A 13187-nucleotide genomic window follows, 5' to 3' on the forward strand; every position below is an offset into this window, starting at 1 on the left:
CGTGCAATGGAGATGGCAGCCTGGCCGCACTCACTGTTACATGCAGATCATGGGGATCAGCGGAGAGCTCTGTGCTATGGAGCTGGGCTGACTCCGTCCCTCTCCCTGTCACCCCAGCCGAGCCCCATAACCTGCACCACTGGCTTCATTGCACGGGGCTCGGAGCAGCTCATCCCACGTGCTGCCCCCACAGACAGCTCCAGGGACTGGCACACTCCAGGGACCATCCCACCACTCCCCAACTCCCACACACATGCACCCCCACCATACTCCCAAACACACCCACACCCTCTCACAGCCACCCCACACATTTCCACCTACCCCCACCCTCCACCAAACACACCCTCCCACACACTCCCACCATACCCCCCACATACACCCCCTTATCCCCCCACACAATACGCAAGAGTAAGGCTGTATTCTGAGCTATTGTGCAATTGCCTCTAGATACACTGCAAGTACATATAGATCAGGACAAAAATATTTTTTTAAAATAAAATTCAAATAAGGTCTAGTAGATGTTTTATTTTTTTTATTATATGATTTGGGGGTTTTTTCCTTCCTATTTCAAGATGGCAGCACCCTCTCTCCCAACAGGAGTACTTCTGAGGCAAGGGGAAGGACTTACTGTCCCAAAGTGGTGGGTGACCAGGAGGCGGGGCACCTGTGAAGGGGTGGGACTACCCTTGTGGCCTAACCTCCTTTCCCAAGAGCAAAAGGTTAGGCTTCCTGGTGATGAAGTGGGTTATAATAACAGGCAATACATCTTAAAATCTGTAAAGTGTAGAGATGGGATTGAGATAAAAGCCTGACTGCTTTCTCTCTTACATCACTGATGTAACTCTGTTGACTTCAGTACAGTTCCCCCTGATTTGCACTGACTGATCACAGATTGAGGTTTATAGTGTGGTGTAGCCTCTCAGTGAAGATAATTTACCTTCTCATTTTTCCGTTTATTTCAGGCCTGGACTAACATGGTGCTGACTGTTCTCAACCAGATCCAGGCCCTGCCAGACCAAACATTCACAGCCCTCCAACCAGCAGTATTCCCCTGCATCAGTCAGCTGACATGCCACGTGACCGACATCCGTGTCCGTCAGGCTGTGAGAGAATGGCTGGGAAGAGTCGGTCGGGTCTATGATATCATTGTCTAAAAGATATACACGCTCCTTTAGCAAGGGAGAAGAAATCAAAAGGTACACAGAAAAAAAATGCAGTTACTGAAGGTTATATTTGAAATGTGTAACCAGTAAGGAGCTATACATTCACCTGCCTATCTTGATTAAATTCTGAAACAGTGAGCTCCTCAGCATATTCCCTGCCCATTTCAGATTATATGTCTCGCACCAGCAAAGGAAATGATGTCAAGGGGTTAATCTGACAACTGCTAGTAAATCAGGCTGGTACATAAAGGCTCAGTAAATTTCACAGTGGGCATTTTCAGTCTTGAAACTGCAGATTATATGTGAATCTGCTCTGCAGTGCAGAGAGTCCAAATCATTTTGAATAAGGTTAGGATGAAAGTGATTATGTTCATAACAAAAATTCTCATGGAAGATGATTATAAATCCCAAGATGCAGGCACAAAATTGTCAGTATGGCATTAACTGATCTCCATTTCTGAACATGTGATAGTGAGGGCTCCTCTGATTACAAGTCTTGAAACTGCACGTACAGTTTATCTGTGGTCACAACTGTCACTTAAGCACAGTCAGTCCTGTGACTGTGCTTGAAAAAACAGTTATGCAGACAGCTGTGTTGCCTAAGTCACAGATGCAGATCATAGAAGAACAGAAAGGAAAACATTGAGGAATGAAGTTAGACATCTTTGGCTATTTGCTTAGGGAAATCTTTTGGGGCTTTTTTCCCCCTTATGAAGCTAACACACACTGGGGTAGAAAAATCTAACTAAAGATTATTACATATAAAAACATGTTTGATCCTACTGCTAAGTAAAACCTAAAAAGCTGTAGAATCCACTAAGGTCTGCAATCTGGAGTGTAGCATAGCTGCTTTGCTCAACAACATCAGAAAATCTTAGCTATGGAATGGATAAACACAAATCCCAACCCAGGAGGTCTGCCCCTATATTATAGAAGCCTTCAAAGGCCTAAACTTGATATCATGGAACCTATGCTGCCTGCTTTTTGTTGCCAGCACATAGAGCATGGTTTCAAAGGCAGCATTGTGGTCCTAATCCCTAGCTGACATATCAACAGCTTATATACACAACAGAATCCTCTCCTCTCTACCACACAATGGATTGCTCTTGCATTCCTTCCATGTCCATCTGCTAAGGGAAATAAGTTGTTCTTCCTGTGAAGCTACTGGGAAATATACACCCGTGAGCCACAGTGCAGACTGAAAGAAGGGTTGTGACAGCACCAGGTACTTAACCAAGTATACTCTACACATCAAAGAGCCCTCCAAATTGCATTAGTGTTTATGTTTGTACTTAAGAAAGGCATGGGGATATAACTATTATGGCTGCTGACAGACATGAAGTGGCAGGGGGGAGCGCTTTACCGGAAGAGGCAGCGCATTAGTTCGACCTATACCTGCAGCATCAGTATAGATTGATAACTTCAGTGGGGTTTTGGGGCACTTTTATGTAATGTCTAATTCAATTAGCTTCTAGATAAAAGCATCAAAAAAGCCCCACTAAAGTGCCCAATCTATACAGACAGTGGGTGAGCCAGGTCCGACTAACGCACTGCCTCTTCTGAGCAGGTGCTGGGCTCAGCGCGGGGGTGCACCAAGCTCAAAGTAAAGCATTTGTTTGTGTTTTTTCTACATCTGTAAGCAGCTTATATGACTGCTGGAGCCCTGGGGACTGCCAGTATTCACTACTGAATTTATCCCATTACCAGTTCTCCATGATCAGTAGAATCAAAGTGGATAAGATGTGGCAGTGGTACTCCTCAGTTGGCCAGTGATCGCTTGTCTTGGACAGAGTCCACTTTTAGTTTTCTCAGCCCCTGCCTCTTTGTGCAATGTCTACAAATGACATGTGTGTGGATGTTAGTGTAACACAAAAAGAAAATCTTCCTTATAAAAAGTGAAACTTGGCCAATAACCAGACTCCAGTTCTACAAGGAACAACATGAGGGCAAAACACCATTTCAGTTTAAGAGATTTCAGGCAGCTGTAGAGTCCTTTGCAGGACTAGGACCTAAGCTTCTGATAGTCAAGTATTTTGGATTACTCCAGGAAGTCCTGGGGAGGAGGGAAGGGCTGCAGATTAAAACAGCCTATGTCCTCCCTGTAGTTTTGAACGTACAGCTGATGCATGTGCATAATAGTGCATAGAGAAATGTCCTCTGGATACATGAAATGCACTGCATCCCTCCTGACAGGGGGCATCATTTTGTTGCTTAGGATCATACTTATGGTTGACCTTCTGGTGTACTTAATCTTTTAACAACTGTACACAGAAATTAAATGTACATTTCTATCTTAAGCCCCAAGTTTTCCCAAGAGTTTGCACCCTTTTCCATCAGGTACAACTTTGGCTCTCCTTGAATTGTGTAAAAGTACATGTTGTCCCCTTTCTAAAAGCATATCTGTCCTCTCCAAGCAAGTTAACTGGATCTAGCCAATGTACATTCTAAGCCCTACATCTGAAAATTTACCTGAGACTATAATTGGTCAAGTATGGTTTGTGATATCCACCTTTGTATCCAGTCTAGCTCGTTTGTTTGTTTGTTTGTTTTCCCTTAAACTACATCTTTGGAAATTAAAGCCAAAAGTGTTTGGAAGAATGTCAGCATTCAGCTTCAAATCAACAGAAGAACTTGGAGTCACTTCCAAGACTAGCTTTTAGTTCAGTAGAGAATCCTTCTTGAGACTCTCACTTGCAAAACATTCTCCACAATCATTTATCGGTCAGAACTGTCTGCAGTACATGGGGGCAGCATTAGCATTCATCCGGATGAAGTCTGACTGCCAGATTCTTTCCTGTGAACTGGCTCCTTTTCACTTTTCAGACTTGTTATATGGCCAGAGCTGAGCATTCTGTGATACAGTGAAAAGACCTCAGCTGACATTAAACCAGCAATGCTGACATTTTACCCCAAACGTTATTCCTTCTGTGGGACTAAGGCACTTGGCTGTCCGTTGGTTTGTGTTCCCTAGAATCCTTTAGTTACACTCGCCAGATAGATGCAAAAACCAGGGAGCTGTAACCAGCCACCCTATCATCCCCCAGAGCTGTTTTGTATCTGATAATTGTTGAGCTGTTAACCACAACAAATCTATAAAATCTGAACAAAAATCTTGAAAGTTTCCCTAAACCTGAATCGCTACACTTCAGTAACTTCAAATGCTTCATTTCTTTTTCAACTTGATAGCTATTTTTTTTTTTTTTACAAGAAATTCAGTTAATTACTGAAATTATAAAAAGCATTTTGACCTAACAAATAAATCAGTGGTTTCACAGGGGGGTTTTTCCTCCTGAAACCATTGATGTATCATTGATACCTTCTCCTGCCAACAGGACACATTGGTGTTTGTTTTTATTTAAAGCTTCTTTAAAAAAAAAAAAATAGTCCTAGCCAGTTCTAATTTTCTACTTGGTACATACAGCCTTTGGGTAGCTTAGCCTTTGTTGTAGCATTATCTTCAGTGTGGTTCACTCATATTTAAGTAACTGTATAAGGCTATTTATTGAGCATTGTTATCACTGCCTTTACTTCTGAATATAGTAAGAGTAGTCTGTAGCCCACCTTTGTTATGTGCGGACTACCACAGTCTCTTCCTCTTTTCTTACAAAATGTACATTGGCCAGATTTCAGTCTCTGTGACAGTGTGTTGAATTGGGAGTTACTGAACTAGTTTAAAACCGAAGTAAGTTTCAGGGGTGCTATTGGTACAAAACTGGATGCAGAATCAGATCCGGTATGCTGGGAAATATTACATTGATAAATTCTGAGAGAGCGTAATGTGTAAGGTTTGTAGCTGACACTGGCCACATGTGACCCAACTTCCTCATCCACCCTCACTCACAGCTACATGTTGCAAATGGTACTTCTGCACCTTTTAGTAGCAATTGCCCAGGTCATGGATAACCAACCATGTATTTTAAGCTGCTTTTTTGTTTAAGTGACCACATTAAGTGCCCACTATTACCATCAGTGCCTCTATTCCACAGCTCCCCTTGGGAGATAGTCATAGGAAATAAGCAAAGTTGTGTTAAGAGTATTACTGGTATATTTTAAATTAATAAATCAGGAAATGGTCATCATGCAAAGAATTGTTAAATAGAAAAAGCACTTAGTAGTCCATGGGGATATTTAATGACAGGACATTAACAGGACACTAGGCTGCCAGAATGCTCTGCCTTTTTTGTTGGGTTCTTTTTGCTTTGTAAAATTTATAAAATAACAAGGAAGAAGAAAAGAAAACTTCTGATAATTTAAGTCTATTAACTGTGTAGAAAAAAAATTTGAGAAAAAAATACAAATGCAGCAGGCCCACTACTGCTGATCTGGTAACATAAGGCATGCTTTTAGTGAGCAGAAACAGCCTCTTGACAGTAGCTTCTGCAAAGACTACCTCCCCTGCCAGTGATGAGCTCTCCCCCAGGTTTGTTCCAAGTTCACTGCCATGGGGGCATGTTGGGGCCTATCTGATTGCACTATAGCTGTTTTCTGCTTTTTGTGTCCTGAAAAGGAAGAGATACTGAGAGCAGTATTTGAAGTGAAGTGATTTACAGTAGAAAGTGAATAAGCCATTGCACAGCCTAAGATGGTGACTATGGCTTTAGAGGCATCTTTCACACCATCCCTACCACTATCCCTTCCCCAAAGCCAGGCAGAAGTTAACTGAGATTTAGGCCTTGTGTTCCTTTCTTCCCTAATTCCAGGTCTCCGAGATATCATAGTTTGAGGAGTTTGCCTTTTCTCAGTGCAGGGAGTGTCTGTGATGATTATTTATTTGTACTACATAACACCCCCCCTGGTCCTGGATCAGGACTTCATCCATGTTAAGTACATTGTCCCAATAAAAAGTCCTCTAATTACCAAAGTTAAATGCAAAGAATATTCATTTTAAAATAATATTACAGCTGATTTTTTTTTTGTTTTACTTTGGGTTGTTGCAGATGCATCACATTATAATAAATTGAAGGATTTGAGAAACAGTTCAAGGTTATTGTGCATCTTTTGCCAGATCTTTCTGTTAGAGCAGTTTCATTATTTCCCCTCTTGTCTTCTGTGGCTGTTTCACAAAGCAGCAGGGGAGGTAGCAAAGCATTTTTTAAATATGAAAATGTGACTGTAAATCTTCAAAAACTAGCCACTGGGATGCAGGGCCAGTGGAGTACTAGAAACTCCTCTTGGTTAATTTGACTAGGTTTCAGTTGAGGAAAGTTACAGAAAAGTCATGTGGAAAATGCCTTAAGGTCCTTCAGTATTAATCCAGTTAGAATGCTAAAACAAGATGCTGGTGGGTGTGGTACCACCTCCTTTGATAGAGCAGATTACTGGATTTCCAAACAATAAATATTCCTTCACACGCACAAGAGAGCACTCCCTAACAAATCATTAAAGCCCTTGTTGCAAGCTCTGGTAGCGTAACACGAGGTCAAGGCAACATATTGCAGTTTCAGCATTAATTGGAGAAATCATTAGAGCCTTGAAAAATCAGTCTGGCTTACAATGCATTACCAAGAGCCTGAGTTTGCTTACAGGTCCTCATTGCTCTGGGTTAAGAACTGGATTCTTCATCTCACTTGCTTCTATGTTCCTTATTTCCATTGTTTTGTGTGTGTGTGTGTGTGTCGGATTTGGGGAAGTTTGGGTTTTTTGTTTTGTTTTGTTTTGTTTTTCTTAACTGAAGACAGTGAATGTACAAGTTCTGTCAACTTCTGAACTCTCTGTAAATACCTCCTTTGCCGTATATTATGAGATTTTTTTTCCCCCTTCTTTCTGTCAGTGAAGAAACTGATCCTTTACTCTGATAGGATGACATGAATCTGTTTTGTTCTTTTTCCTGTTTTGAAAACTCTTTTGAATTTTGCATATGTAGTATTTATTGGGCTCTCCTGTCAAGGTGGACCTTAAGGGAATATTTTAAGTGTTGCATGGCAGTCCTGGATATTGTTTGTAGAACTCTATCTTGTCACTTTTGACATGTGCCTCTCTATTTATTTAATAGGCAAGATCATAGGCTCCCCTCATTTTTTCTGGCCCTCCAGCTTGAGTGAAGCCAATTTCAGCTTGCAAATGCAGCCTTTTGTTTGATTTTTGCTTCGTTGCTTGGTTTGCATGTTACATTTTTCTAAACAAATAAAATAAAGCCATCTATTGTAAAAAGTGTACACACCATAACCTGATTGACAGAGCATCAACATTTATAATCTGAGCTACATCTAATGCTTATTTTATTATATGCTGTTTCTAAGACTAGAAAGACTTGCAAATGCTCTTTCTCACCCAGAAATTCCTATGATAAGGTATGGTTATTTATGCATTATTTGTGTAAATCCCTTCTAATAGCATATTCATTAACCAAAATGATTGCTAGGAATGAGATTTAATGCAATGTATTTCAGTGGCTCTTAATGATGGATAAATGGTCCCAAAAGCACCCAGCATGAATTACATGGATTGGGATGCTTAGGTGCTAATAAAATACAACTAATAATAATATTTATCACCTGCAAGCAAATTCACAAGTTTCCTACATGTAGATCTTTCCAGCTCTTCTACGTGCATCTTTTTTGCTTCACCTCTCTTTCAGGGTGGTTAACAAAGTAGTCAGACCTAATCTAATTAGGTTTTTTTCTAACACTGCTTTTATGAGATGATTGCTGCGGGCCAGGACTCAGTCACCTTCCACACATCAAGCAGTACTTTAGTCACCAAATTTCTGGTAGAAATAAGTGAAATGCTGGCAGAATAAGGCGCTACTCAGCCTGAGTAAGGGTATTGGACCCTGGCTCTTAATCGGCATGTTTCAGGATATGCCAAGAGAATGCCATTGTATGTAAGTATGCCTGTATAGCTGCATGTTATGTTTATGTGCAGATATACTTTGTTCAGTGTGTGTTTACACACTTCTATAGTGCCTCTCACTACAGTCCTGGGGCACTGTAGATACTTGCACACAGTGGTGGCCATATTAATACCCTATTTAGCCTAATTCATACTGCTATTAACATGTCAGTCTACCCAATGATGGTGTCTGCTGGGTGGGTATATTAGGACAGCGCTCCACGGAATTTCAGCATGTTACCCTTTGCCTGCATCCAGCAGCCTTAGAAAGGATTAAATGGTGCAAGTGTCCCAAGATCTGGCATATTGAGACTGTGGCTCTCAGTGGAATGATAATGCCACCTTCTAGAATGGATGCCATTGAGTTTGTGAATCCACATGCACTTACTATGGCAAAGTCTATTGTATACATTCTTAACAAGTGAACTGTTAAGGCAAGTTGTACATAAGCCCATGTGAAGCTTTCATTGCAAAGTCCCCAACCAGATACAAGTTATCTGTGTTTGTATTTTTGTTGCAAGCTGAAAAATCTCACTCTAGATTCATCCAAATATTCACTGATGTGCATGAAATTGGCTCAGTTTGTGATTTTTTTACATCAATGCCAAAGTTCCCAAGCAATGTTCAGTTTCATGTTTGACTTGAAATCTGGTGACATTCTTTGAGTTTTAATTTGTGCTTCTCAATCTATTTAAACCTAGATTTATAGCTAAACTCATGGGCTATAAAGTCTGCATGGATCCAGGCTGAACAAAAAGTAGATCTCTCTGTACAAGAGAGGTTTGTACCACTGCAACTTGTAGCATTTCCTCAGTAGCTTTCCCATTTTGCATACCATGTACCCACAATGCAGTTCTGTACTTTTGGCAACACCCCAATAGCGTCAGTATTTTTCCTGCATATCCACAAGCTAGTGAGATGTGAATGTTCCTTCCAAGAGAGAAACTTAGTGCTGTGAAGTTCCTGAGTGTTTTGTGTTCTTGAGGAATGTAAATGCATATACCCAAAATATATAGGCATCTCCGTGAGAGTTAGACCACTAAGCATCTTTGAATGACTTAAGTCCCACACCAGTGACATTTAGATGAGAAAAGGAACACATGCATGTGTTCTGAATATTTTTTCAGGTTCCCTGGAGCTTGGATTTCTTTGTAGTCATCAGAGACATCTGGATATGCAGAGGAGCAGACATGTATCTAGACAAGACCCTGCAAACTAAAGCCACTGGGTTTCACAGCACATGTTGCATAGACTTGACGTTTAGTGCATAGATTTGATGCTTGACCATGCAAGCCCAAGTCATCAATTCCCCAACCACATTTCCTGTGTGAAAGCTTTTGACAGCTTCAGTTAGTTTAATACTGAATGGCTCATGCTGGAAATATGGATGGACTGGAATTTTACTACAAAGCTATCCAATTCCTTCTCTCACTGCACATTTCTGCTTGTGAGATGCACAGACTCCATGCAGGTGGCCCTTTTCAACGTTCTACTGGCAAAATCTTTTGTGGGGAGTTCTATAAGATGGAGCTTTCAACCACAGGCCATAATTAGCCCAGGTACAACTTTTTGATAGTTTTAATTTAGGTAGAATGTCCTTTTCTAACCCACCTCAGATTTTAAAAGCATTAGGTAATTACACTCATTTTTTTATAATACAATGCAAAAGGACCAAGATAGCATAGCGCAAAAGCACAATGTTTGATTTTGTATAATATAAACAATACCCTCTGCTGCTAGGGATCCATTTGCCCCCATACTTTTTGCTCTCACTAGTGCTCACATGAGGGCCCAGCAGCCCTCACCAAGGACACACCGGGGTGATTTGCAACCTATTGCATATGTGTAGGAAAAAGATCACTGCCTCCTTTCTGGGTCCACCACCTCAATCTAACTAATGCTGCGCCTTTGGATGCACACTCCACCAGGCCTCTTCCTCAACACAGTCAGTATCCGAATGTACCTAACAGTTGGGGTAAGACATTTGGCCAGCAGTAGCTTATCTGACCATCAAAAAACAAAACCAAGTGGCATGGCAAAGGCTGCTTTTGCAAAATTTGCATTTATGATCATTTCTTCAGTGTTCAGAAATTAAGGTTGAAATTTTCAATGGGAAAAATCTGTTTCTTTGGAAATCAGTAGATGGACTGACTCACACTGGCATGAAATTGGTGTAAAGCACCTGGAGGATCATAGGTCTTACTCACCCTTCCTTTCAGACCAAAATTCACTATGTGGTATTCATACACTTTTTTGCATTGTAAAGAATTTATTCTCAGTAATTGTGTTTTGTTTTGTTGTTAAAGAAAAGTTGATTCTATTGGCATATGACACTTGTGACACCAAAGCCCACATCCTCAGAAGCATATAGCTACTTAACTCAGAAAGTCAAGCCTAGATTCTCAAATGAGCAAGTAAAACTAGCTATTTCAAGGCTCTGCCTTAGGCCACATGAGAGAGAAAGTTAGGCATAAAAATTTTATGCTTGACCAGAAGTAACCAAAACAACTGCCAGCTGGATTGGAAAAATGTGGGTTATGAGACAAACCCCCCAAGCCAGAATCAAAATAGCTCTTACTTCTTAGAGCCTAGCTCCATATAAGAGCATCCAGCTCTACGCCAACTTAGTAAGATGAGAAGAGCACTGTTGCTGCAGCAAGGTCGCACATTGGTCAATGAGGTATACAGTGTGGGTTTGCTGCAGCAGACTGCAATATGGGACTTGGAGCCTGTGACAGGAGCCTCCAGCGTCCTCATTCACTTTCCTCAGTTGTAACTGTTTGCGGTTTATGATGTAACAAACACTAATGTATCCCAATACCACTTCCTTCTTTCAGTGAATTGAAAATAAAGCCAAAGGGAGTACATACTCCATTTGCCCTTTTACAATTATGCCAAAGAGCTAACTCTTTCCTGTTTGGAAATTAAATGAAAGTAGACTTAAACTACAGTATTCCCATGGTAATAACTGCCATAATAGACATCTTCAATTACAATTCTGTACCCAGGACCTCACCCCTATGGTTATGTATGCAGGAGGCATCCCCAATAATTTTCCAGAAATTTTAAATGGCCTTGTTAAAGGGAGTTAATACATTTGGTTTCCATTCCATACAGTTCATGCGTAGTCACCTAGTGCTCACCTAGGCATGATTCCTAAATATTTTAGTCATCTTGGATCATTCTTCTTCCTTTGTGTCCTTATGCAGGCACAAGAAAACACTACCCCCAACCTGCTTTTCTTTTGTGCTGTTATGTTCAGTCATTGTGTCCATTGTCCAACAAGTCACCGTAAGTCAGCTTGCAAAATGTATTTTGTGTATATTTTATTCAAATTGAATTCTTAAGGAAAAATATTTTAAAACAAATTATAACAAACTGTATTTATGTTGCTTGTGTTGTAGAATAAAGAGGCAAATGCACAAAAGGCTCTGGATTTTGTTTATGACAAGACACTAACAATGTAATCCTTTCATACTTACCAACTAATAGAATGAGCGGAGTAGGAGGGCTCCAAGATACCTGAGCTAGGTTGTAACTTTCATAGCCAGCGTAGATTTAGCACCTCCCAACTCCCATTGAAACAAATAGGAATTGAGACCAAAGGCACTCTTGGAAATACTACCCTCTATAATAGTGTATAGATGTTTAAAGTTATGTAGGTTTAGAGATGCACCTAACCTGCATAGACACTTCTGAAAAATCCTACTGATGTGTAAGCCTAGAAATACCCAAGTATCAGGCCTCCCCAATGGAGACACTCAAGTACATTTGGGTTGACATTCACAGAAGCTAGCCAGAGAAGTAGAGGAGGCCTATGCCAGCCAACAGCGAGTGCAGAAGAGCCTGCCTCTGGGATTTCACCCCTCTCCTGGCATCTGGCACGTTTTACGCCATTCCCTGCAGCCCTGAGTTAGGAAAGGCATTTGTTAATGAGTAGTTTTACAGTCCAAGCCCTGGTCACTTGCCTAAGGCTAGTGATGCTCAACCTTTTGTCCCCTGTGGGCCAGGTAAGTGATACAGGGGTGATCCATGGGCCTCACACTGTCCAAATAAATAAGGCCCCAAACTTCCAGATGCCGCCACAGCTCCAGTCTAGCATGCATACCCACACTCTCCAGCCTGCCAAGTCTCCATTGGTCTAGAAACTTGTTAGCTGGGGAACAGCAATTAACACTGCCTCCCGTCCCCTATCACCAAATTTTCAGATGCCTGGATCAGATGACATGGCTCCCCAGACCACATCTGGCCCAGAGGCCTGGGGCTGAGTCCTCATGCATAAGAGCCATGTCCTTTTTTAATTAAATTACCCTCTCCACACTGGTCAGATTCTTTTTGCCTGATAACCTAGCCCTCCTCAGTCCAAGTAGGTTTAGCCCCACATCCTGATACCCTTACCCACCAAGCTATACACTGGGCTAGGTTAAGGGCACCTTTTACTCCTGTCAAAGCTTGGTCACAGGCCAGCCAAGAGTAGAACAGCCATAGGGCACAGAAGGACAAGCAAGAGGAAACCTAACCTTAACTCCTGCTGCAACGACCAGTTCTTGGGAGGGAAGGAGCCCAGGGTTCTGGTACCAGTTCCCAAATCCCAATGCTGTTTATGCAGTCTATCCAGCACTTGTTTAATGTCCATGCAGTCCCCAGAGCAAGGCAACGACAACTGGAAGTGGCCAAAAAAGAATGGAGATTGTGTTCTGTATGTGAAGCAATGCAAGACCTGGCTTGTGTTGTCTGTGAGCATAACCAGACATTACATGGAGTAGGCTGTCATATACAAAAATGTATTAAAAGCAAGTTACAAAGGAATAAAGTGCAGTTATGAGTGTTCAATAATCTTACAGCACTTGGGGGGGAAAAAAACCCATAAGATTTGAAATCCTAACACTAGGGTCCAATTCCATTTGTGGCAGTTGCATCCTGCAACACTAAAACTCTCATTTAGCTCCTATTGGACAGCTTTACATATCCTCCAACCTGTTTCTGGTACCATACAGCTTCTAGGGAAACACAAAAGGTGTGCAATATTTCCCTTTGAGTCGTGATTTCTGCCTACGAGGCCGGCCTGCCTTTTCACTTGTGCTGGTTTTATGCCAGCACTGATGTCCAGCTGCCTGTTTCCAGATTTAGACAAGGGTGCCAGAAGGATTAGGCCCAGTCTGTACCGTACTTTGTACACACAGAATGGAAGGT

The 13187-nt window shown here is 41.5% G+C and overlaps 1 protein-coding gene across 5 annotated transcripts in view; it reads left to right on the forward strand.

Annotated features, from left to right (window-relative positions):
• The window catches only part of ARFGEF3 (ARFGEF family member 3), a 155974-nt gene extending 144534 nt beyond the window's left edge, over positions 1-11440 (forward strand). For all 5 annotated transcript variants that reach the window (XM_090040238.1, XM_090040246.1, XM_090040264.1 and 2 more), the window contains one exon: positions 963-11440. In XM_090040238.1, coding sequence (XP_089896364.1) covers positions 963-1154 — 192 coding nt within the window. In that variant the 3' untranslated portion in view covers positions 1155-11440. The remainder of the gene's footprint in view (positions 1-962) is intronic.
• The last annotated feature ends 1747 nt before the right edge of the window (positions 11441-13187 follow it).

The sequence above is a fragment of the Crocodylus siamensis genome, chromosome 1, assembly GCF_052110815.1.
Source record: "Crocodylus siamensis isolate JL-2025a chromosome 1, ASM5211081v1, whole genome shotgun sequence".
Classification (NCBI taxonomy): domain Eukaryota; kingdom Metazoa; phylum Chordata; order Crocodylia; family Crocodylidae; genus Crocodylus; species Crocodylus siamensis.